Source organism: Mustela nivalis, assembly GCF_964662115.1.
Source record: "Mustela nivalis genome assembly, chromosome: 8".
NCBI classification, from domain to species: Eukaryota; Metazoa; Chordata; class Mammalia; order Carnivora; family Mustelidae; genus Mustela; species Mustela nivalis.
In genome coordinates, this window is record NC_139027.1 from 105,758,100 (window position 1) to 105,784,287 (window position 26,188).

The following is a 26,188-nucleotide window of genomic DNA, read 5'->3' on the forward strand; positions in this document are numbered from 1 at the left end:
ATTTTTGTTGTTGTTGCTTCCTAGGGCATAAAAAATGGCACACTGATTGTTTTTTCCTTTCATGAACAATTGATGCTGTTTCATAGCATTTTACCTACAAAAGAACTTATTTCAAATCTGAATTTTTCTCTCAAACCTTGACATTTCTTTATTAACTAAGTTTATGTAATATCCCAAATCCTCTGCTGTCATTTCAAAAGTCTTCACATCATTTTCACTGGAAGTAGATTCCATCTCAAGGAACTATTTTCTTTACTGATCCATAAGAAGTGACTCTTCACCCATTCATGGTTTATCATCACATTACTTCTTCCACTTTAGTCTCGAACCCCTCCAAATCATCCAGGAGAGCGGAAATCAGCTTCTTCTAAATTCCTGTTCATACTGATATTTTGATTTCTTTGTGTGAATCACAAATATTCTTAACAGCACCGAAAGTGGTGAATCCTTTCCAGTCAGTTTTGAATTCACTTTGCCCAGACTCATCAGAAGAATCACTATGCCAGAAGTAGCCTTATGAAATGTATTTTGTAGATCATAAGACTTGAAAATTGAAATTATTCTTTGATCCGTGGGCTGCAGAATGGATACTTGTGTTAGCAGGTACAATAACATTTATCTGATTGTGCATCTCCATCAGGGATCTTGGTAGCCAGATGGATGGTCAATGAGCAGTCATATTTTGAGGAAAATCTTTTTTTTTCCCCCAAGGAGCAGTTCCCTGGAGTGGGCTTCAAATATTCAGTAAACCATGTTATAAAGAGATGAGCTATTATCAAGGCTGCCTTGTCTCATTTATAGAGCACAGGCAGAGCAGATTTAGCATCATTCTTAAGAGCCCTTACCAGAATAGTCAATGTGACTCAAGTCACCAGCAGTATTAGCCCCTAACAAGAGAGTTAATTTGTTCTCTGAAGCCAGGCATTGGCCTCTCCTCTGTAACTATGAAAGTCATAGATTGCATCTTCTTCCAATAAAGACTGTTTGATCTACATTGTTAATCTGCTGTTTAGTATAGTCACCTCCATTTATTATCTTCGCTAGACCTTCTGGATGACTTGCTGCAGTTTCTACATCATATTTGCTGCTTTGCCTTGTACTTTTAGGCGGAGACAGCTTTTTTCCTTAAACTTCATGTGCCAACAACCTATGCTAGCTTCAATCTTTTCTTCTGCAGCTTCTTCACCAATCTCAGCCGTCAAAGAATTGAGGAGAGTTAGGGCCTTGTTTTGGATTAGGTTTTGCCTTAAAAGAACATTGTGGCTAGTTTGGTCTTCTATCCAGACCATTAAAGCTTTCTCCATATGAGAAAAGAGGCTGTTTCACTTTCTTATCATTTGTATATTCACGAGTAGCATTAGTTTCCTTCAAGAACTTTTCTTCTGCATTCATAATGTGCCTAACTGTTTGACACAAGGAGCCTGCCTTTTAGCCTATCAAGGCTTTCAACAGGTCTTCCTCACCAAGCTTAGTCATTTCTAGCTTCTGATTTAAACTGAGAGACATGTGACTCTTCTTTTCACCTGAACACTCAGGGGCCGTTGGAGACTTATTAACTGGCCTAATTTTAATATGGATGTTTCTCAGGGAATAGGAAGGGCTGAGGAGAGGGACAGATGATGGAGGAAGGTGGGGTGGTAGTCAGTGGAGCAGTCAAAACACACGTAACATTTATTAATTAATTTTGTCACCTTATATGGACATGGTTCATGAAGCCCAAATAATTACAATGGTATCATCAAAATCACTGATCACAGATCACCATAATAAATATATTAATAATGAAAAAGTTTAAAATATTGTGAGAATTACCGAAATGTAACACAGAGACATGAAGTGAGTGCATGATGTTAGAAAAATGGCACTAATGAGTTACTTGATGTGGGGCTGCCGCAAACTTTCAATTTGTAAAAAATGCAGTACTGCAAAGCAAAATATAGCAAAGCACTAGAAAACAAGACATGCCTGTACATTCTCAATAATAATTACTCTTCAGGTATTTTTCAAACTTAAACATAAAAATGTTTCTGAGCCCTAAATGTTAGCTTTAGGTATAATTATATAGTAAACTCTTACTTAAATACATATGAACTTAAAATGATATAAATTTCTTATGTTCATAACACTTAGGCAACTATGAATGAAAGCAAAGTTACAAATAAAATACTAAAATTAAGAAATCAATAAAATTCAAATTAATGTTAACGCAATACAATTTTTTTTCTTCTGTTAAATACTTTCATGGAAAATGTGGCTTTGGTTCAGGTCCTTAGAGGCCTGGTGTGCCCATCATCTTCCTGTGAGCTGCGAGATGAAAAGTGTGTCTCCCTCTTTTCTCCATCCTACTTCATGTGAAAGATTTACCTCTCAGTTTTACACTCTGTTTTTGATATTTGCTTCCTAACATAGTGTCATTTGATATGAAATTGGCTTCTGTTCTATTCTTATTAACACAGAGAGAACTTCTTATCACCAATGTGCTTATACACAAAAGCAAACAGGGTCATTGTCCTGGGCTCAGTTACAAGATGATTTGGACTATATATAATACTTTCTTTTTTTGTTTTATTTATTTATTATTTTTAAATTATTTTTATTAAAATATAATGTATTATTTGCCCCAGGGGTACAGGTCGGTGAATCATCAGGCTTACACATTTCACAACACTCACCATAGCACATACCCTCCCCAACAGTCCATAACCCAGCCACGCTCTCCCTACACACCCCCCCAGCAACCCTCAGTTTGTTTTGTGAGATTATGAGTCTCTTATGGTTTGTCTCCCTCCCGATCCCATCTTGTTTCATTTTTTTCCTTCCCTAACCCCCCAAGCCCCTGCCCTGCCTCTCAAATACCTCATATCAGAGAGATTATAAGATAATTGCCTTTCTCTGATAGACTTATTTTGCTCAGCAAAATACCTTCTAGTTCCATCCACGTTATCGCAAATGGCAAGATTTCATTTCTTTCATTTCTTTTGATGGTTGCATAGTATATATATATATATATATATATATATACAATTTCTTTTGAAATTGATATATATATACATACACTTTTAATAATGTCACAAAATAAGGACACAGTATTTTTAAATTACATTTAGAAACACTGAGTTACATCAAACAAGTAGCAACTCTTAAATACTGCCATCATCTATTAATCTTCTTTTATATATAATATTTCAGTATCTTCTCATTAAGAACCTAGAATGAACCCCATTCTCTTGCATGGAATTTAGGATCTTCTGCAATATGCCTCCAGTCTTTGCAAGGCTTCTAAGCCATGTCCAATCTACTACAATATACCTGAGAAAACTTCCTTCTTGAGTTATACCCTACTTACACAATTCCTTTTAACCTGGAATGATCCTTCACAAACTGAGACGTTACAGTGCAGCTACAAAGAACATAGGCTTTGAACCAAACACTCCTGGATCCTAGATGCTGGTTTTGACACCTATTGGTTATTTGATTTGGACAAGATGCTTACATTTCCTGAACTTCTAATCAGAAAAATGAAAATAAAATAACTATCCCAAGAAGACTTTTAAATATAATTTCAGAAAAGGCTTATAGAGTACTTAGACTATCTTGAGTTATCAATAAATAATAGCTATTAATATTTTGTAATTTTTAATACTTTTAGTTAGAATAAATAATTTCCTTACCATTATTATCACTCAGTATTATTTATATTCCACATTTGACATTCATATCATTAGACATAGTATTAGGACTGTATACATATTTCACAACCAGCCTATATGCCATGAGTTTAAACACTCAAGTTAATTGTCTTAGAGCTTAACAGAATTCCCAAGATGAGACAGAACTCAATAAAAATTCTCTGAATTTAGTTGAACTGAATTCTAAATCCTTGTGGTGCCAAGCATAGTCCTAAGAACTTAGTAGATGCTTAAAAAATGCCTGTTGATTGATCCATTATGTAACATGATCCAAGGAAGACCCTGAAAACAAATGTTATACCAGTCTCAAAAAAAAAAAAAAAAAAAAAATCTGTTCCCTTCTTTGGTTTTGAGCAACTCTTTCATCTGAGAGTCCTGGAAAAGTCAATGTGTCAAACTTTTAACATATATTGAAGCTATCCCTTTTTTCCAAGGACTCAGATAAAGAAAGAAAAAAGCACAGGAAAAAAACCTACTCATTAAGCAGTCTCATGGTCACCTAAAGACATAGAAACTGTCTATGCTTTCTTCAGCCTCTTCATCTAAAATCTCAACTTTCATAATGACCACAGAAAAGACTCTCTGACTGGTGGATTGAATTTATAAATTTATAATAATTGTCAAATTGCCTGAAATTTAAGGTACATACCAATCAACCATCAATCAATGAATTCAGTAATAGCTTTCTTACCCTTTAAAAGGCAGAAAAGTGATACATGGAAATATCAATATGGAATTAAGAATCAGTGATGCTAGAAACTCCATATTTACTGCAGAGCAACATTTTTGTATGGTATAATGAAATATAATCATGGAATGTAAATCATGGGATGTAATCCAAAAGGGGCTTCCTAATGTCTTTTTAAAAGATACTCACTGGGGTGAGTTTTTCCCTTACCAGTGAAAGAAAACTCTAACAGGCTCTATGATATTTCTAAGCAGTTTTAGGCAATAGAAAACTGCTTAGTTGCAGAACAGTCTCAAGTTAGCAAATAAAAGTTTTAGTCTAAAACATTACACAGTACTTTTATCTTCATTCAAGGGCTAGACTACCCTCTCTCCTCCCTTAGCTAGGGACTACAGTTAACTGATTTCCCTAGAGTCTAAACAAAAGAAGAAGAAAAAGAAAGGGGAGATACAAAGTTCTCCCTTGACAGCTACTTTTATAAAATGGCTTCTCACTCTCTTGGCCTTGTAGGCATGTAAATATATCTCTCCATCTCTCTGCCTCTTTCTCCCTTCCTCCCTCCCTGTTTTGCTGTCATTTTCTTGCGTTCTCAGATGCTCCCTTTCTGAGCAACCTTGGACTGCAACTCCAGTGATATGGACTGATCCACACGATTCCTCCACCAGCTGATCCCCCCCCCCCCCGCCCCCCGTCCCTGGTTTCCTGGCAGTCCACTTCTCAGACTCCACTGGCATTCCTTTGCTTTTCTGGGCAATCTTCTCAAGCAGGATCAAAATTATTCAGTACAACCATCTCTCCTTCCCAGTGTTCCCAATCTGTCCCTGAAGATTCACATATTATCCCATTTAGAGTAGAATTCGGTTACCCAGACAAAACTTCCCACTTAGTTTCTGAAGGCCATTTTAGCAAGGTGTTCACTTTCAGATACCTCAGGTAGGCTTCAGACACCAGCTAAATGTGCTCCTCAATGTCCAGAGGAGTCAAACACCTCCCACACCAAGAGATAATAGGTGGCAAATAGCACCACTATTTTCCAAAGGGAACATCCTCACCAAATCCTCTCTAACCTCTAACAAATTCGTCCTTTTTAATATCTTTTGTGGAGGATGGAATCTAGTAGTTGAATATTTCCTTTGGAAATATGTATCTTCGTATTACTGTTGGGTCTGTTATCAAAGGAACGAGACTGAGACAAAGCGAAAGTTATGCAAAGCCTTATTCTATGCCAAGCATTAGAAGTTAGACTGACCAGCCAGGGGAACGAGACTGAGACAAAGTGAAAGTTATGTAAAGCTCTATTCTATGCCAAGCATTAGAAGTCAGAATGACCGGCCAGAGCTGCCTCCGAAGAGAGCGACCACCCCTTGGTCTTACCGGCTAGTTTTATAGGGCACAACCACAGACATCTACATATGTGGCTTTGGCTGATTGGATGTTTCCGACCTGTGTGTTTTAGTAAGTTACCGGAACCAATACTAGTAACTGCTGAGGGGTTTATTAAACAACAAAATGGCCTTGTTTTAGGTATGTGTTTTATCAACAGTTACCCGGAACCAGTATCAGTAACTGCTGAGGCATTTATTAAACAACAAAATGGCTTCCTAGGCAACATGGAGTCACTATGGCTAAGTAGGCCCAGGCAGGCCCTAGGGGTTTAACAGGTTTTAACGTGGAATTGGCCCCAACATTACAACTCATATTGGTATCTAATGTCTATTGTATCTTGGTGGCTCAGATGAAACTAAAAAAATAACATTCTGTTGCATTAGCATAAAATTGATTGGCTTTGTTTTCTTCACACAGAGTATCACTAATGGCTGGTATTATACAAGTATATAGATTGTTTATAGCTAGTATCTGTGCCTCTTTTTGTAAGGGAGTTCATTATAATTCCCATACAATTTGCAGTGTTGTTTGGTGAAACACTTTTTAATTAGGAGAGTTAAAAACTGTGAAAAGTGCCCATGATGAAATGCTCAGAGAGGATTTTTACACAAACAGGGCTATATTTTTCACTCCATACTTTAGTCCCACACTGTTACTCTATTTGGATGCAATGGTCTAAAATTCAAAGGCATTGAGTCATTCTGGTTAGGAATTAAGGAAATAAATGTTGAGGTCAAATTATCAAATGAACTAAGGTCATCTGAAGTGGGAGTAGGGGAACCAAGGGTCTCCTCCATGTTTATACTGACTCCTTGAGAAGCAATATCATGTGGAAATTTTTTCCTAACTCCCTTCAAAACTTGGGAGGCAAGAAAATATGCTTGTGAGGTAGATTGACTGAGCTATTAGACAGCTTGGTTAAACCTTAACACTTAATAGATGGCGACACTAGACAGATTAACTTTCCCTTACTCCAATTTTCTCAATAAAATGAAGATAATAACTGTCCTACCCTACAAGTTTGTAAGAATTTAAAAAAACAAACAGTGAAAAGGAGAAAGTATTATTATTATCACCATTGTTATTATTCTGTGAATTTTACACAAGGGTATATGAGTGGAAGTGAGGTATATTCACAGGTCTATTGCATAAAGATTTCTTCCAATAATCTTCTATATTCTTCCTCTTCTGTGGAAAATTTATAAGACGGTAGGTAGGTTTTTATAGACAAAAATGACTTAGAAGCAAGTAATTAGAAACACACATTTTGGACTTTATATAACTGAGGAGAAAAGGGGGAAATCTCTGTTGTTAAGCCACTGGAATTTGGGGAATTATCTATTACAGCAAATAGTATTACTTTACACAGATGTACTTAAACTTTTGTCCTTAGGATCTACCTTAAGATGATTTTAGGCATTAAATATAAAAGCACCATAATAAAGAAAATTGTAAAATTTGGATTTTTTCCATCCTTTTTTCCCAAGCTATATATCAAATGTCACAAGACCTAGTCCAGGGTATGGAAAGAACAATATATTGCACTATGTGATAATTGAGGTGAAGGGGAATGAGAGTCTGAGCACAAGAATGCCAAAAAAATGGAGAATGAGGGAGATGTGTCAATTATCTAGAGGGAGAAGAAACTGAATAATATTATGATAAAGAAAAGTCTCATCATTACACCAGATGTCTAATAAAGACAATATATACATCAATGCCTTATACTGTAGACTTTGTGGAGAAGTTGTAAAAAAGAGATGAGTTTCAAAATTATCCATCATATCTTCAAGAAATATTCAATACATGCTTATTTTGCACCAGGTATTGTTCTAGATGTTGGATATATAGAGAGAACCAAACAGACAGACATCCCTGTCCCATGGAGCTGACATTATAATAAAACACAGAAATGAGACCAGCATGGATAGAGCAGAATGAGCCAGAGATAGTGGCAAAGTTGAAGTCAGAAAGGTGATGCGGAATCGGACAATACAGGCCCTTAAAAGAATTTGAACTTTGGGGGGGAAGAGCAAGATGGCAGAAGAGTAGGAGACTGAGATATCATCAGGTCCCAGGAGTTCGGCTAGATAGTTATCAAACCATTCTAAACACCTATAAACTCAAAAGGAGATAGGAGAGAAGAAGAGCAGCAATTCTAGAAACAGAAAATCGACCACTTTCTAGAAGATAGGATGTGCAGAGACATGAATCCAAAGCAACAGGAAGATAGACCATGGTTGGGGGGGGGGGGGCTCCTGGCAAGTGAAAGAGCGGCAGACCACAAAATTGGAACGTTTAGAAGTCTGCTCCACTGAGGGACATCACTCCTGAGGCTAAGCAGGGAGTGGAGCCCTCACAGGAAAAATGTGGTCTCAGGACCTGTGGGGACACAAAAATCCCCGGGGTGTATGAGTGTGGCAGAGCTGCCAGGTATCAAGCATGGAAGCTGGCTGCAGAGACGGAGCGGAGCAGTGGGCTGTCGGCTTGGGATGACCTTAAAGTGTGATCCAAGGCACAGCTGGCCCACTGTTTTCCAAGTAAGGACCCCACAAGCAACAGATCCAGGGAGTATCCCTTCTTCCTCCTCTGGGAGGAGCAGAATGGGAGCAAGCTACAGGAATCTGCTGGGTTTGGAAAATCCAAAGAGGGCCCATACCCCAGAAACAGAAATGCTCGGTCACATGCTGGGTGAGCTCAGAGTGTGGCTGGAGACCAGGAAGATGGGAGGGATTGACAGCTTTTCTCCAAGGGCACACTGAGGAGTGGGGCCCTGAGCTCTCAGCTCCTCCGAGCTGGAGATTGGGAGGGTGCCATCTTCATAAACTGTGCATACCCAGCAATGAATGTGTAATAAACAATGTCTTCAGATAATTTCTTTGAACATATTTTACTAAGAGAATAGATACAAATATTTTTTTTTAATTTTGCCTACGTATTTGGCAAATATGTAACTTTCTAATGTGAAAAATAATACAGAAAATAAACATAAAAAAGAAAAGGATATAGTGATATATTTCTTATATTAAGAAAAATATTAAATTTGTAAAACAAAACAAACAACAAATAAATGATTTTGGAAAGGAACCAAAGTACTTTGAGAGAATTGCAGAATAAAGTCACAATCATAAAATTCAGCATTCACCAGATAGAAAGTTGGTCATTCCTAGCTAAACAAAGCAACCATCTTCACTTTGTTAAGTTTCCCAAAAAGGTAAGATGACCGCAAAACAGAAAATTTTAGCAACTAGCATATGGCAGTAGTGTAGTGAAATGGAAAGAAAAGTGGTCAGTTTATTGGAATATTCTGTCATCAAGAAATTTGTTAGTATTCTATAGGAGTGTCTGGAGAATTGATTTGGTTGTGTGTGATTTGACAGAGCAACATTTTTTGCAAGCTGGGAAAGCTGTTCCCAGGGGATTTAAAATACTTAGAGAAATTCATCAAATGATTTTTTTGTTGTTGTTCCCAGTATAGCTTTATCTATGAAAATGGCTTGCATACATAGTTAATGTTGTAATATTATGGCAGAAAATACAAAATTCTTTTATTCATTGTCATATATCACTGAAGACATACACATCTAGAAGTTATAGTCAATTTATGGATTTTCTAAATATTTAAAGTGTCATGAATGGCTGATCTTAGTTTTATTCATTATGTTTTTATTACCAACAAGTTACAAATACAGCAGATGAATAGGCACAAAATTAATCTTGTGATTGACTTAGGTGAAAGACATGGAACTTCTAATTTAAGTTCTCAAATTCCATAGTGTTATTCTGCATCTATTTGACATTACTTGCAAAGCAAAGAGGGAAAAAAATGCCGTAGTGTAACTTGTGAAATAAATGCAAGGGGTTACCAAATCAAATCAGGCAAACTGAAGTAATTCTGAACCTTCTATATATGTATGAGTTTTTATACTTAAGGCTTTCAACATTTTTTAGCTCAGCTTGGATGCTGGTTCTTCAGAAAAAGCTTCAGTGATCCCTACATTCATGATCATCCACTTTCAGAGGCTTAGGTTCTTCTCATATAGACTCTAACAGCCCTTTTACCTCCTCCTTTTCTGGTACTCAGACCACTTGCAATGATTGGTTTAAAGTCTTTTACCTAAGGTCTATTAAAGCATTATTCACAATAGCCAAGATATGGAAAAAACCCGAATGCCCATTGATGGATCAATGAATAAAGACATTTTTTCTGCCTGAATAATATCCCCCCTTTTTAAAAAATGATTTTATTTATTTATTTGACAGATAGAGATCACAAGTAGGCAGAGAGGCAGGCAGAGAGAGAGAAGGGGAAGCAGGCTCCCTGCTGAGCGGAGAGCCCAATGTGGGGCTCAATCCCAGGACCCTGGGATCATGACCTGAGCTGAAGGCAGAGGCTTAACCAACTGAGCCACTCAGGCACCCCTGGCTGAATAATATTTCATTGTGTATATATTATTCAGCCATTAAAAAAAAGGAAATCCTGCCATTTGTGATAACTTGGAGGACATTATACTAAGTAAAATAAGATAGAGGAAGACAAATACTATATGATCCCAATCACACATGGAACCTAAAAAAGCCAAACTTAGAACCATAGGGTACATCAGTGCTTACCAGGGGCTTGGGGTTGGAGAAAATGGGGAGATGTTGGTCCAAGGGTGCGAACTTTGACTTATAAGATGAATAAGTTCTGAGGATCCAGTGTATTACGTGCTAGCTGTAGTTAATGATACTGTATTATACTTAAGTTTTACTGAGAGTAGATATTAAGTGTTCTCACCACACCAAATAAAAAAGAAAATGGTGACTATGTGAGATAATGGATATGTTAATTAGCTTGAGTGTGGTAATCATTTTATAGTGTATATGCAATCAAACCATCATGTTATATACCTTAAATATATACAATTTTTTTGTCAATTATGCTTCAGTAAAGCTCAGGAAAAAAAAATAAAGTCTCTCATCTTAACTTTATTGTAAACTCCCCGAAGGCAGCGATGATGTCAGTCTTACTAACAAGCTAAAGTGAATCAAGGACATTACTCTATGGTTCTTCCTTCTCTTCTGAATCATCAGTTTTCCCTTCTCTATTGGCTTGTGCTATTAGAATATAAATAGGGTATTATTCTTCCTTTTTCATTTCTACCTTCCTTACAACTTTTCAGCAAAACTTTTTGAAATGGTTTTTCATACTTAACTGTCTACATTTTCTCCTTCCTTTCCCTCTCTGACCCACTGTAATTAGCCTTTTACCCCCTATCGCTCTAATGACACTGCTCTTATCAAGATTGCCAGTGAGTGCAAATGGTTATTTCTCATTTGCATATTATACATCAAGGATTGTAAGTGTAGGGTCTTAATATTTTTCAATTAAATAAGCTGCAAAATAACTACATATAGAAGACTTCTTCCACAGATAATCTGTTGATAACTTGTTAGTTTCCTGGGGCGTCCACAATAAAGTACCACAAAAACTTGATCAAGGCCTAAACCAACAGAAGTCTCTCATAGTTTTGGAGGTTAGAAGTTTGAACTCAAGGTGTTGGCAGGTGTTTGCACTTCCTCCAAAGGCTCTGGGGAAGAATCCTTCCCTGCTTCTTCCAGCTTCTCTGCTTGTGGCTGTGTAACTCCAACCTCTGACTGCATCTTCACGTGGCCTTCTTCTCTATGTGTGTCTCTCCTATGTATCTTTTGTAAAGACAGTTGTCATTAGATTTAGGGTCCACCCAGATAGTCCAGGGTGATGTCATCTCAAGGATCTTTAACTAAATTATATCTGCAAAGACTCTTTTTCCAGTGAAGCTCATATTCAAGGTTCCAGGGGTTAGGATGTAGATATATCTTTCACTACACCATTCAACCCACTACAATAATGAGCCCCTTGCTCAGTGTTTTGTTTTTGTTTTTGTTTTTGTTTTTGTTTTTATAATAGAAGGATGATACACTGTTTTAATCAGGATGGCGATGTAACAACTACTTAAATTTTTCATTCAATGAGTAGATATTAAGTGTATCCTATGTGTCAGGCACCTTTCTAGGTCCTAGAGTGAGAGTGGTAAGCAAATCTTTACTCCTGTGGAGTTACATTCTAGTTAGGGGAGAAACAATTATCTTTTAGTCCATGTATATATATTACTTAAAGTACAGGAGTGTGTTTCCTAAAGTTATAGACATCATTTTAAACTTGTAATTAAGTTGCCAAAAGTGATAGTGTTATAAAATCTAGAACATTCAGAATCCTAAACAATAAAGTTCTGGTTCATTAATTGCCAGACTACATATCAGATGTTTTACCCATGTGCTAGAGCAAAAGGAAAAACAAAATGCCAAAAGTCTGGTTAAATTTATATTTATGCATTAACAAGTGACACAAAGACCTAAAAGTGTGATTATAAACCCCCAGGGTAAGTAAGAAAGTGATAGAATGATGATTTCCCTCATTAATGTTATATTTATACCACACTATTAGTCTAATTAAAATAAATATAAACAATGTATCATCTATTATCATGAAGCCAATCTCAAATCAACTTCTGCTTCTGTAAAATCTTTTCTGCTCTCTTCTTTTCTAAAGGACTTAATCATGCTTTCTGCCCTGCTGGCTCTAAACTGTGTGTTTGTTATTATTCTTATTACCCCTGCATGAGCGCCTACTGTATACCTAAGCACTTAGTGCTTCACCATCATAACCCTGCTATTAACCATCTCCCTGTGCTGTGATCGTGTGCTTCCTTATACATCCCACTACAGGATGGTGAATTCGCTACAAGGAGAGGCCATATCATTTTAGCTGCTGTTTTCTCAGTACTTAACACAGTATGTGACAGGTAGTGAATATTTAAAGATGACTTAAATTTAGTCAGCTATAAGCGTGGCAACTACCAGGAGTGAGATTGCTTGGATGGTGAGTGACCTTGCAGTGGCATCAGGCTGTTTGGGAATGAATCCCTCTTTGCCAATTTAACGAACTCTGTGTCATCATCTGTGAAAAACAAAATAATAATGCAAGGACTTAAGAGGCTGTATTACTTTAAGGACACAGTTCCTGTAAAGCACTTAGGAGTGTTCATAGTGGTCATAGTAAGCACTCAGTAAATCTTAGTCATTAACATTGCTTGGTTTTTATTTTTAGTACTATTGCTTTAAACAGATATTCTGAAAATACAGTGAATTTTCATATCATGCAAAATAACTTTTAATTGAAGCACATGGAAGTTTCAGTTTGGCAGGACCTAAGGTTTAAAATTACAGCCACGTAATGAATAGAAAGCATAATTAATGGCTCAAATTTTAAAAAGCCATAAAATATGATATGTTAGTGGCATGTCCTGGAATAATTGTCTACATAAAGTACATTTTTATAAAAGAAAAGTAAATGGTGATGTTTTCTAAGCTTTCTACTGTTTCTTACAAGCTACTCTCTTTGATTGGATGTCATATTTAACTTTTTAAATTCTTTTATATTTCCTATCCAGCAATTCACTGTGTTTTAAAAAGGCTTCCCTGTTAAGTATTTTTTATATGCTTTTCTTCTCTCTTAGTCAATTTGTCAATTCTCTCTTTACTGTATCATTTTGAAAATTGAGGTCATAGAACTTAAGCAATGAGGAATAATAGTACTTACATAAATGAATTTTGTTTTGAATTATAATTCTCAATATATTTTAATGAAAATATTTTTGGGAAGTTTGGGGCCATTTCAAAAATATTGTCTTAATTTTTCCTTTCCCCAAATTATATTGAATCACTCGGAAGTGAGGTTTTTAATCCAGTAGTATTAATTGAAAGTACATATTTCTAGGAACTACACATAGAAGCTCTTCAGAAAAAGCACTGAGTTTAGGTTCAGGTTAGAGGCTCCAGAACTGATTTTCCAGGGTGTGAATATGGGTTCTGCTATGTATCACTGCGGAACTTTGGGTGGAATACTCTGTCTCTTCATGCCTCAGTCTTAGTCTTTTCATCTGAAAATGAAGATAATTATTATTTACTGATAGAGTTGTCATGAGGATTGAATTGATTAAATCATGGAAGACAGTACAGTGCCTGGATAGAAAGAACTGAATAGATGCTAGTTTTTCAAAATTATTAAGTGAGAATTGGTGAAGAGATGTTTTCAGTTTGAGAGGGTAGCATGGGCAAGTCACAGAGTTAAGAATCCATGGGATTTTTACAGGGGTAAAAAGTATTGATAAGGGAGAGTAAGAGAAAGGAGTCTGGAGTCAAGTCCTAGAGGTTTTGCTCCTAGCAAAGAAGGAGAAACTACAACAATGCCACATTTTATTGGTCATTTCTAAGAATATTGACGGACTTGCTCTAGTTGGGGATTTGAACTATATTTTATAAGCAAGGGAAATGTTGAAGACAGTACAGAGCCTAGTACATGGACTTCAGCACCAAACTTCCTGGAATTAGTTTCTGGTTCTTTTTTGTACCCAAATTGTATCACTGATGATAATGATTTCTGTATTACAGGGTGTTGTGAGGATTAAATGAGGCAATGCAGGTAATATATTTAGAACACTCTCTGGCTAATACTAATTGCTCAATAGAAATTAGGTATCATAAATTTTGACTAGAAGATGAATATGTGATGAGATCTGTGTAAGCTTTACATAATTCTAAGCAAAGTACCAGATCTATATGATAACAGAGAGAGAATGAGAAGTTTCCATAAGAGATTAATGAGTGTCCTGCACCTGAGCTACTGTGTCACAAGGTTAGCCTGGGAAAGGGTCATTGCTAGTTATGGAAGCTCTTTTGGAGCCCCCAGGGGGCATTGATACCGTGGAACCTCCAGGCCTCTAATGAGTAGCTAGGAAGCCCAGAGAATGAGGACCACATCCAAAGGTCATAGATACAACTGCCTCTATTCCACTGGGTACCTTTATGCAGATCTGAAGAAGATATTCCTTTCTCTGGGGGGCATACAGGTAGCAAGGCACATGGCTTGATGAGAGGAGCCCAGAGTGTATCCCCTTATTGAGACACTTCTGGGCAGGTCAACTTGAGCAACCAAACACATCTATCCTGGACAAAAAGCACTTGAGATTAGCAAAAACTCTGTCTTACCAGGGAACATGTGCATTATTTGTGTCTGTTTGCCCATCTCTTAAATTTGAGGTGGTTCTTGTGATTTGCTTTGACTAATAGAATGTGATAGAAGTAACTTCATGTGACTTCTAAGGCTTAATCTTTAGACACCTTGAAGCATCCATTTTGGAATTCTCATCTATGTAAAAAAGCTCAGTCAGGCTTATTAGAGGATGAGAGGTCATGTGGAAGAGAACAGGAGTGCCGTAGTTGACAGCCAGCATTTCCTGACAGCTGCATGTTCATGGGAGGTCCCAGGCAAGACTAGAAGAATAACTGCCTAGTCACAGAATTGCTGACTATACATTCTTGAGCAAGGATAAGTAGATTTTGTTTTAAACCCAGGTTTTGGGGTGGCTTGTTACATAGGGCTACATAACTGATATACCTGGGTAAACCAAAAGGGAAAGGGCAATCCCAAACTAATCTCTATCAAAAACTCATCTCTAATGCTTATAGTCTCTCAGATTCCAGTAAAGATACTTCCAATGATAAGATGTTGAGTCAGAACAAACATCTCCCTTTCAGGAACAAAGATATTACTCCATTGTACAGATCAGTTTAGTCTGTAGGAGCAAAAAACAAACAAACAAAAAAAAAAACACTGTCTACAGAGATCTCCAGGATAGTTTCTGATGCTCATATGTCATGGAAATGTCTGCTGGCTGATTGCCTTTTTAGTTACTGTATGCCTCAAGAAGGCTTCAGTGAAAGACTCAGAAATATTAAAAATGAAGGACTGCTCAGTCCCTGCCTAGTTCCATTAACTGTCATCACCAAGGGCGCTCTGGTACTTTGTCAATGGTAATGTCTGTTTTTGAAAAAGAGTGACTTCTAAAGACCTTAGACGGGCTAGAAACTCACATTAATGAGCTAATAGAAAGCATAGTAGGAATCTGATCCTTCAGAAATTAGAAGTGAAATGCTCTGTAAAATTTTAAAAATATATAGAATATGTTTAATTAATTAATAGGGGAAATTAAATAAGCAGTAGAATATTTGTATTTTGGTCAACTTTACTATCTTATGATTTTATAAAATTTTATTTTCTTTGACTTCCCAGTGATTTTTTTTCTTTAGTTTTAAGCTACAGAACCAGTTATTTTGATGCCAAACTGAAAAATACAGAGACATTTATTGGAATCACACAAGTTTACTTTTTTCCTTCTTTCCCTCATTGTTATCTTTCTTTTTTTTTTTTAAGATTTTATTTATTTATTTGAGAGAGATCACAATTAGGCAGAGAGGCAGGGAGAGAGAGGAAGGGAAGCAGGCTCCCTGCTGAGCAGAGAGCCTGACTCAGGGCTCAATCCCAGGACCCTGGGATCATGACCTGAGCCAAAGGCAGAGGCCTTAATCCACTGAGCCACTCAGGTGCCCCCGTTCTCTTTCTTTTAACATAAAATCTTCCCTGAAAGAGGAATGAACACCAACTGCATTCACACTGGTTCCTGTTGGAATTTCTACTTGAATCCATAATGTCTTCCTCTGATACAGCAGAGGGCCAGGCCCAAACCATCCACTCCATATGTCCTAAGACTTCAGCCTGGCCTTCCTTGGTCCTCAAGGCTGAAATGTGTCCCAGGTCTCTTATTGCCCCATAAGCGATGGCACAGTAGCCAAAAGTGAGAGCTACATTGATCACAGTGATACTGATCCTACCACTGAAAATTCCACATTCTGATATTGCGGCCTCTGCCCTCCTAAGGATGAAGGGGTGAACATGATACGGCTGGGCAGAGGCTGGGCTAAAGGTAGGGGAAACAGCTGCTTTTGAGATTAAACAAAGAAGGGCTAGAGCATAGGATCCATGCTCAATACCTTACTACTAATAAATACCAAAATGCATGGGCTATAGGGGAAAATGTCAAAGCAATTCAGTTAAGATAGGGGAAGTATTACTGAGTGGATTGTGTAGTTTATGTATGGGTAGCATGGAATCACGCTGAATCTGAATCATGGCTCAGTCACTCGTTAGCTGGATAAATTGGGCAGATTCCTTAATTTCTTTCTTTCTTTCTTTTTTATTTATTTTCAGCATAACAGTATTCATTATTTTTTCACCACACCCAGTGCTCCATGCAATCCGTGCCCTCTATAATACCCACCACCTGGTACCCCAACCTCCCCCCCCCGCCAGTTCAAACCCCTCAGATTATTTTTCAGAGTCCATAGTCTCTCATGGTTCACCTCCCCTTCCAATTTCCCCAAACTCCCTTCTCCTCTCTAACTCCCCATGTCCTCCATGCTATTTGCTATGCTCCACAAATAAGTGAAACCATATGATAATTGACCCTCTCTGCTTGACTTATTTCACTCAGCATAATCTCTTCCAGTCCCATCCATGTTGCTACAAAAGTTGGATATTCAACCTTTCTGATGGAGGCACAATACTCCATAGTGTATATGGACCACATCTTCCTTATCCATTCGTCCGTTGAAGGGCATCTTGGTTCTTTCCACAGTTTGGCAACCGTTGCCATTGCTGCTATAAACATTGGGGTACAGATGGCCCTTCTTTTCACGACATCTGTATCTTTGGGGTAAATACTCAGGAGTACAATTGCAGGGTCATAGGGAAGCTCTATTTTTAATTTCTTGAGGAATCTCCACACTGTTCTCCCAAGAGGCCACACCAACTTGCATTCCCACCAACAGTGTAAGAGGGTTCCCCTTTCTTCACATTCCCTCCAACACATGTTGTTTCCTGTCTTGTTAATTTTGGCCATTCTAACAGGTGTAAGGTGGTATCTTAATGTGGTTTTAATTTGAATCTCCCTGATGGCTAGTGATGATGAACATTTTTTCATGTGTCTGATAGCCATTTGTATGTCTTCATTGGAGAAGTGTTTGTTCATATCTTCTGCCCATTTTTTGATATGATTGTCTGTTTTGTGTGTGTTGAGTTTGAGGAGTTCATTATAGATCCTAGATATCAACCTTTTGTCTGTACTGTCATTTGCAAATATCTTCTCCCATTCCATGGGTTGCCTCTTTGTTCTTTTGACTGTTTCCTTTGCTGTGCAGAAGCTTTTGATTTTGATGAAGTCCCAAAAGTTTATTTTCACTTTTGTTTCCTTTGCCTTTGGAGACATATCTTGAAAGAAGTCGCTGTGGCTGATATTGAAGAGATTACTGCCTATGTTCTCCTCTAGGATTCTGATGGATTCCTGTCTCACATTGAGGTCCTTTACCCATTTTGTGTTTATCTTTGTGTATGGTGTAAGAGAATGGTCGAGTTTCATTCTTCCACATATAGCTGTCCAGTTTTCCCAGCACCATTTATTGAAGAGACTGTCTTTACAGTGGAAAAAGATTCCTTAATTTCTAACCCTGGACTCCTTACCTATAAAATGGGAATAATTGTAGGACCTGACTTATGGGATTACTATCCTAACTAAAGAAAACAACACATTTAAAGCACTTAACATAGTGTCCAAGTTCATTAGTAGTAGATACTACCGTGGCATAAACCTTTCATTCAGTTAATAAGACAGATTAAATTTTAATTTATCATTTAGCACTTAAAATAATTTAATTGAAGCATTAACCAGCCAAATTACATTGTTTTATTTAAAAATTGTAATATGATTAATATGATTTATAACCAGTATCAATGTTATTCAAAAATATGTAAAAACTGACATGTAAAAACAATGTTATTAAGGGATACAGTGAAATAGAATCATAACAAAAGATTTAGGAAAATCACCCTGTTAAAAGGGAATACTATTATCAGGGAGAGTATTTCCCAGGAGAGTTATTAAAAAATGAGTGCATTCTCATGTCTGCAAACCTTCAGATTGTTAAATTAAGTGGCTACTTCTCAGTCCCCATCATACCTGACAGAGCAGCAGCATTTGACACACTGTCTCTCCTCGAAACACATTCTTTACTTGCCTCCTAGACACCATATCTGCCTGATTTTTCTTTTCTTTTCCTGCTTATCAGTCTCTGCAGGGTTCCCTTCACTGGCCCAGCCTCTAAATACTGGAGTGTCCCAAGGAATAATTTTTGGACCTCTTTTCTAATTACATTCACTTTGGTGATCTCATTCATTTTCACAAATTTAATTACAATCTATACTGAAATATAGTAGTCTCCCTTTTCTTTGGTTTCACTTCCCATGGTTTCAATTACCCCTGGTCAACTGAGGTTTGGAAGCAGATGATCCTCCTTCACATAAACAGTTTATGTGCTTAGACCAGTGTAAGCTTATGCTATGTTCAACAGACATTAGCTGCTGTTATCATCATCGTCCTCCTCCCCCTCCTCCTCTTCCTGATCCTCCTCTCCATCATCATCATTTCACAGACATATTATTAGGAAGTGCCTTCCTAGGACTATAAATTTGTGTTTCGAATTTTCAATCTGTGCTGAAAAAGAAGACCTGTACTCTGAAGTAAATTCTTCCAAGTTACACCTGATTAATAATAAGTGAACTACATCAACTTAGTCTGGTTGCTAGAGGGTCCTTCATTTACCATCAAAAGGGAATGGTGGCCGCGTGCCCGGACCTAGCTCAAAACTGCAAAAATATTCCAGAAATTTAGAATGGCTGAAGAATAAGAGCGCTCCTGTTGGCTGGACTTAGAAAAGGCTTTATACAAAAGGGTTCCAAATAAGTGACTTTTACTATCTTACTTTCAATAGTTAAACCCTCCTATATTACAGTAATTCCATGGTGGTTTTTGACAGAAGAAAAGCTAAAGCTACTGAGTAGGCTCTAAAAGTATAGCCTACATTATAAAACATCACTTTAATAAGTTGGTCCTCACATCCTGTCCTCCTCATTTCACAGCTTTTAGTGAGGAACTACTATGTGTTAGAGAGATACTGCTCTAGGCACTGGACATACAACAATGAACAAAACCAAGCACCTCCTCTCATGGAGCTAGCAAGCACAGACAGATTAATGAATGAATATACATTATTCAAATAAACAATCTTGTTTAAACAGATCAACAGTAAGACATCCTACAAAGTGACAAATGTACTATACATAAAGGAAGTGAGGAATTAAGTTCTGTGGTTAATAGCAATAGATATTTGAAGCAGAAGGGACTTAAAGTGAGACTATCCTGAGGTAGGAGCATATTCAGCATTTTCTAGGAACGGCAAAGGAGGTCACTGTGGCTAGAAGATAGTAAAGCACAGGGAAAGATATAAACCAAGGCCTTGCATGCTCAAGTGATGAGTTTGAATGTTATGTTGCTATGTTCTTTGGTCAAACAGTCACCTTAAACCATAATCCCAATTTCCTGAAGAGGAGAATTGGAACCAGAAATTTTCCCTTGAAATAGATGGCCACCATGGCAAGATTTCTGGCTTCACTATCCCTCCCTGCTATAGGAAGTACTTCTAAGGTAATATAGAACCACTTCAGAGTCTGGGAATTATAACTGGTGGGAACTCAAGAGAAAATCACAGAGGAGCCTCCCTCAGCCTGGCATGGAAGAAACTTGAGGGTGAGTCAGAAGACAGAATTATTGTCCTGGTTCTGCCCAAGTTGATATGTATATAACTTGAGCAAGTCATTCAACTTCTTTAGGTCTCAGTTTCTTATCTGAAAAAAGTAGGACATTTGACTGGATAACTTCTAAATTCTTTTCCAGCTTTAAAATTATTGTAGGTTTCTCCATTTGTTTTGGCCTCATAGAATTCCTAATAAAACATCTCCAGGAAGACAGGAGGGATATTAATAAAATTCCCTATTTACCACTTATTACAATTCAGATCGATAAACTGAATTTCTTTATTAATATAAATTCTTTAATGGCATAATATTACTTATAAGTCCTATGGAACTCATGTCTTTATGTGTAATATTTATAAGTAATGAAATTTAATTTTGCAAAATATATAGGCAAATAAATATCTTTGTGCTTTTAGTAGTTTTAAAGATACTTCTTGTAGCTCATCGCCCTCAAAAATAAATCCTTACAGCCCTTCTTTTGAGTTCTGCCCCACACTGTAGCAAAGAGTTTCTCCTCTGACATCAGACAGATCTAAGTTTCAATCCCAGCTCTGCCACTTAACAGTTGTACATCCTGTACCAACTGTTAAGCCCTCTATATCTGCATACAAAATAAGGACCTAGCACATAATCACTGTATCAATGCTAGCTGTTACCAATATTTATTTCTCAATGGATTGATATTTATTTCCAACTGCCTACTGAACATCTTCAACTAGATAATCTGCTCTTAATTCAGACTCAGTATGCTCTGTCATCATTTAGTATTAGGTACAACTACCATCAAAGAAAACCCAAACGATGCCTGGGAGGCTCAGTCACTTAGGCGTCTGTCTTGGGCTCAGGTCATGATCCCAGAGATTTGAGATCGATTCCCACACTGGGCTCCTTGCTCAGAAGGGAGTCTGCTTCTCTCTCTGCCTGCCGCTCCCCCTACTTGTGTGCTCTCTGTCTGACAGATAAATAAATAAAATCTTCAAAGAAAACCCAATATACCAGTGGCTCAGAGAAAATGAAGTTTGTCTCTAATATAAATAAACTCTGGAGGTGGGGCAGTTTGGATGGCCTCCTGAGTTCTAAGAAATTCCTTTGACATGGCTTCTATCCTCAAAGTTACCTCATAGTCCAATATTACCCCTGGACTACTGTGTTCCATGTAATACACAGGGGGAAGGAAGGCAGGGTGAAGGGGCACATCTCCAGAGGAGCCCATTTCTCAAAATGTGGGCTTCCCTGAAGTCTAACGCAACAGTTAGGTTTACCTCACATAACCTAGAACTTAGTCACATAGCTCCAACCAGCTGCAAAGAAAGCTGGGAAATATCTCTGAGCTGAGCATGTTATGGGCCTGAATAAAATGAAGATTCTGACACTAAAAAGAAAGGGAGAATAGATATTATTCAGGCAACTGACAGATTTCTACAGAAGCAAACAAACATTTTCCTCCTCTAGGTTTTCTACTTTGAATAAAGCATTGCCACTCTCCCAGGCAGAAATTGAGTCTAGCATATTTGCATTGTTTTTAGTGCTTTTTGGGGCCCTGAAGCCCACATCAAACCAATTACGAAATGTAGCATTGACCATCCTTCCTTTCTACTTCCACTATTATGACCACCTCATTTAGACTACAGGATGGTCTCACAGATACTCTCCATACTTTCAGTCTCTTCTAACTCTCATCTCTTTTAAAAGCTACCACCAGCCTCAATCTGGAAGCAGACAGTTCTGATCATGTCACCTACCTTTGTTAAGCCTATAGAAAATCTGCAATACCTGAAGAAAAGCTCACAATTCTCAGTCAATGATAAAGTTTCTTTTGATCTAACCGACTTTACTGCCCTGGAACTATAAGTCTGGTAGTCCAGTTAAACTGACACATTCATGATGCTGTACTTAATATTTACAATTTTATCCATGCTATTCTTCCTCATCTCACCAAACTGTTTTAATTTGAGTACCACAAAATATAGATGTTGGGATAAGGACTTTAGAGTGCTTTATTTGGGAAGTTATCTCAAGAAGTATGAGGAAAGAAATGGGAAAGATGAAAAGAAGAGAAATGCAATAACTCTGCATTCATGAGCATGTTACCACTGTAAGCCACAGCAGCACAATCCTGCTAGGTTCCATCTGGAGAACAAGGAGGTCATACCACCAAACTGTACTCCTAGAGAAGACTGAGCAGGCTGGGGGTGATCATCCATTGATTCTTTATCACTTCCCACTGAGACCTCTCAACTCCTAAATGAGGATGGCTTATAAGGGGATTAACTCCTTACAGTTCCCTGCAGCATCTCTAGTATAGCCAGGTAAGTTCCTCAGGTGCCAGAGAAAACCCTAAGGCTGAAAGGTGCTGGTTATCTGAGGTAGACACCGTCAGTATATGGGGAACTGTCCATAGTTGCAATTCTGCTCAGATGGGCAAAGCATCATACAGTCTGCTACTAGAACCAAACTCCATTTATACTAATTTAAAGGATCTATCCAACACAACTTTTCCATGAAACTTTCTCTGATCTCCCAAACTCTCCCAAAGTATTTGGTCACTACCTGAGCTCTCTCTACAGATCACTTTAATATATATATTCTTGTGGAGATATTAAATCTATCAGACTATGGTTCTTGAGAAAAGCTTTGTGTCCAAGCTAAAAAGTATAAAATGTTTTACCTCGCAGTCCCACGAACAAGAAAATAATCAAGCACCATAGACATTTAAAGGCCACAGAAACCATTCTGATTATAAATTTTAAAGGTCTGCCATAGTGTAAAAGAAGTAAGTGCATGTACATAAGGAACACTGTAGATTTCTTACAATCTTAGAACCTCTACCTCTGGGATTCATTTGAAGTGAAATATTACAGTGAGTTTAAATATCAGTAGGTGCGTGGTTTAAACAGTTCATGAAGGTTAGACTGAACTCTCAATTCATTAATAATAGGCTAAGAAGAGTACTTACTTCAGTTTTTAAAGCAATAAATATTATATATTAAAAGGTAACTCCTCACTGCACCACTCTAAATTTAAGAGTGAATTTCAGAAACCAGCACCGCATTAGACTTCCCTTCAGGGGTTTTGGTTTCTGGAGGACCAAAATGACCTCATCCAAAAGCATAATATTTATGAGCTAACTCCTAGGCAAATCTTCATATAGACTCAGGAATATATCAGGTTATACAATGAAAATTCATTCATTGAAGTTTCTTACTCATTAATTTAAGAATTGGATATTTCACATGCTATTTCAACAACCATATTTATCTTCACTGCTAATAAACATACACATTCCATTAATTCAAAATAAGTACCTAAAGGAAAATTCTAATCAACAACTCTCACCGGCACTATCACTTCATTTCAAATGATAACACGCCTACAAATCAACTCTACTGCCAATGCTTAATTGCAAAAGATTTATCTGCTTTTAAATAATTTACTTTCACTTTCAAAAACAAATTTATCTTAGTAAAAATACAGGAGTAGTATAAATTAATATCAGGAAGATGAAATTCTGTGTCAATCTGTCTAGTCTAAAAAGGCAACCACAGGCATTCTTTTCATTTTCTAAAACAACAGGCAAAGTTTGATTTAATTTTCTAATTACTATTCTAAATTCTGAAAATTAAGGAAATTCTCTTAAATACTAGACAAGGTTTCTTCCTATCTGTGAGAAAGTGTTAAACAGCCACAGACTGAACATTATTAATCAACAGTCATATATTTTAATGCTAATAGCATTACTGTCACATATAAAATTAGACTGCCAAGATTTAATAGGCATATATCTTGAAGACAGTGCAGTCTGGTCTAAAAGAACAGCTATTATAACACTATTAACCCATTTCCGTATTTCTTTCCATATGTATTACAACCCATTAAAAATTGAGTTCTGTCAGTTAACAAAATGGCTGTTTAATATTTTCTACTAAATTACATTTGAAATTATATACTAAACTGCCTCACATGATATTATTATTTTATTAACATTTTCATTAAATTACCAATCTAAAAGTCTGCTCATCACTATAGTAGAAACTATAAGTCTACAAATAAGAAAACAAAATTACTGCCTTTCCCAAAATTTTATAGGACATTTACATTACACTATTAACCATTTCCATTTTCAAAGGGAACATTAAACAATCTCCTAAAATCTGCTAATTCAGCCATTTGGTAATTCATTACTCTCAAACTGAGACTGAAAAATGAAGTCAATTAAAAAAAAAAAATAGCTACAAGGAGTCAGGACTTAACTGAGCACTTCTAGTTTTACCCTTTAATTAACATGAATGAAATCAAACCAAAGGAAAACCAGTCATCTTTCTCAGCATGTTTTTTAGATCTACACAGAGTAAAAAAGGAGAAAGCATCCATTACAGGGCAACTTTTCTAAAAGTAACCAAACTAAATGACAGGAAAACTTGACATGTGTCATGGGCATGTGTGTGCATGCATGTATATATTTGGGGGGCTGAATAGGTTTTGGGGGTGGGGAATAGAAAGGTTACACAATAGAAGAAGGAGAAAGTGAGCAGAACTTGCCAGAAGGGATGAAATATGTTGCCCAAGATAAAAATTTCCTTTGGAAACAAGGTAGACAAGGAAGGGAAGAAGGAGAGGAAGGAGGGTTCAGATAAATGGTGGAAGCAGAAAGGAACTTGCTATGTCCTAGTGCATGTAACATTATACTACATTTTACTACAACAGAGATCCCATAATGTCTTGTCTTCTGAAAGAATTCCAGTTGTTCTCTGTGTGAAGGCAGATTCAATGTGTTACAGTTTCAACACTATGAGGGAAAATTATTTCCTGAATATGATGACCTCCCTACAAATGAGAATATGATGTTTGCCAACTATCTGTCGGACAGCTATTTGTGGAACTCTTAAATTCCTAACAAAGATTTGACTGCTAGTCAAATGAACTGAACAACAACGATGTTATACTTTTTTACATAATAGTTTGGGGAATAACTTTTCCCAAAGATCCCTTCAACTGTAAATTAGGAGAGTTGAGCTAGAAGGCCCCAAAAGACCCTTTCAACTAGAAGATTCAAAGATCTCAGTCAAATAGATAAATGGATAATTCTAATAGAGGCTATAATTGGCCACCTCATAGTTTCTCCAGCTAGAATGAGGAGAGTAGACCTCAGGTTGCAGGTCTGTGTTAAAAATTCTCAGTTTTTACCATTAATTTGTTTTAAAATAATGTCTATGCTATAAATTCACAGTATGACAGAACCAAAAATTTATCTCTTTATTCCAAATGAGAAGAAAAAAAGTTCTATTTCTATTTACCATGGAGTATATTAGTCTAAAAGACACACGAATTCAGCAATTCAAACTAAAATTGCAAGGAAAATATATATCATATAAATATATATAAGAGATAGTTTCCATTTCCAGTTTGCTTACAGTTAAGAGTCTGAGTCATGTTTTAGCTGACGGAAAAAAAAATTAGCTGTCAGAATTGCAAACTCCTGATTTATAACAGAAGAAGTAAAGGAACACTAACTAGAGGGTGCTGGTATGATTTCTAAAATCCATCATCCCTCACATGTATCATTTTTCTCAAGCACTGTTAAGTGCTACCATACAATGTATTTTTTAGAAACTCTGAGCCCTGGGCTTGACTATGATGGACAAGTCTTCAAGGAGGATTCCAAACAGAACTAATATAACACTCAATCTCTACTTAACTACAGGTCAGGCTCAGGGAAAAACTCTATCTTCTTTTGGGACTATGGGAAACCCATGCATATTTCAGACTCTTGGGTTTTCCATAAAAATATTTTGTACAATGTACTACATTAACTTGTACAGACACTTTTCCTCATTAAAATGAATGCTCTTGCAACAC

At 37.0% G+C, this 26,188-nt stretch overlaps 1 protein-coding gene across 8 annotated transcripts in view; it reads right to left on the minus strand.

Moving 5' to 3' along the window:
* Positions 1–26,188, minus strand: part of MACROD2 (mono-ADP ribosylhydrolase 2) — a 1,944,634-nt gene that overhangs the window by 1,496,700 nt on the left and 421,746 nt on the right. Inside the window, exon 4 of one of the 8 annotated variants that reach the window (XM_082743697.1) lies at positions 16,575–18,202. The exons of the other annotated variants lie outside the window; for them this stretch is intronic. Within the exon in view, the coding sequence (XP_082599823.1) occupies positions 18,177–18,202 (26 nt within the window). The 3' untranslated portion in view covers positions 16,575–18,176. Of the gene's footprint in view, positions 1–16,574; positions 18,203–26,188 lie in introns of those variants that run through there. 8 annotated transcript variants of the gene reach the window in all.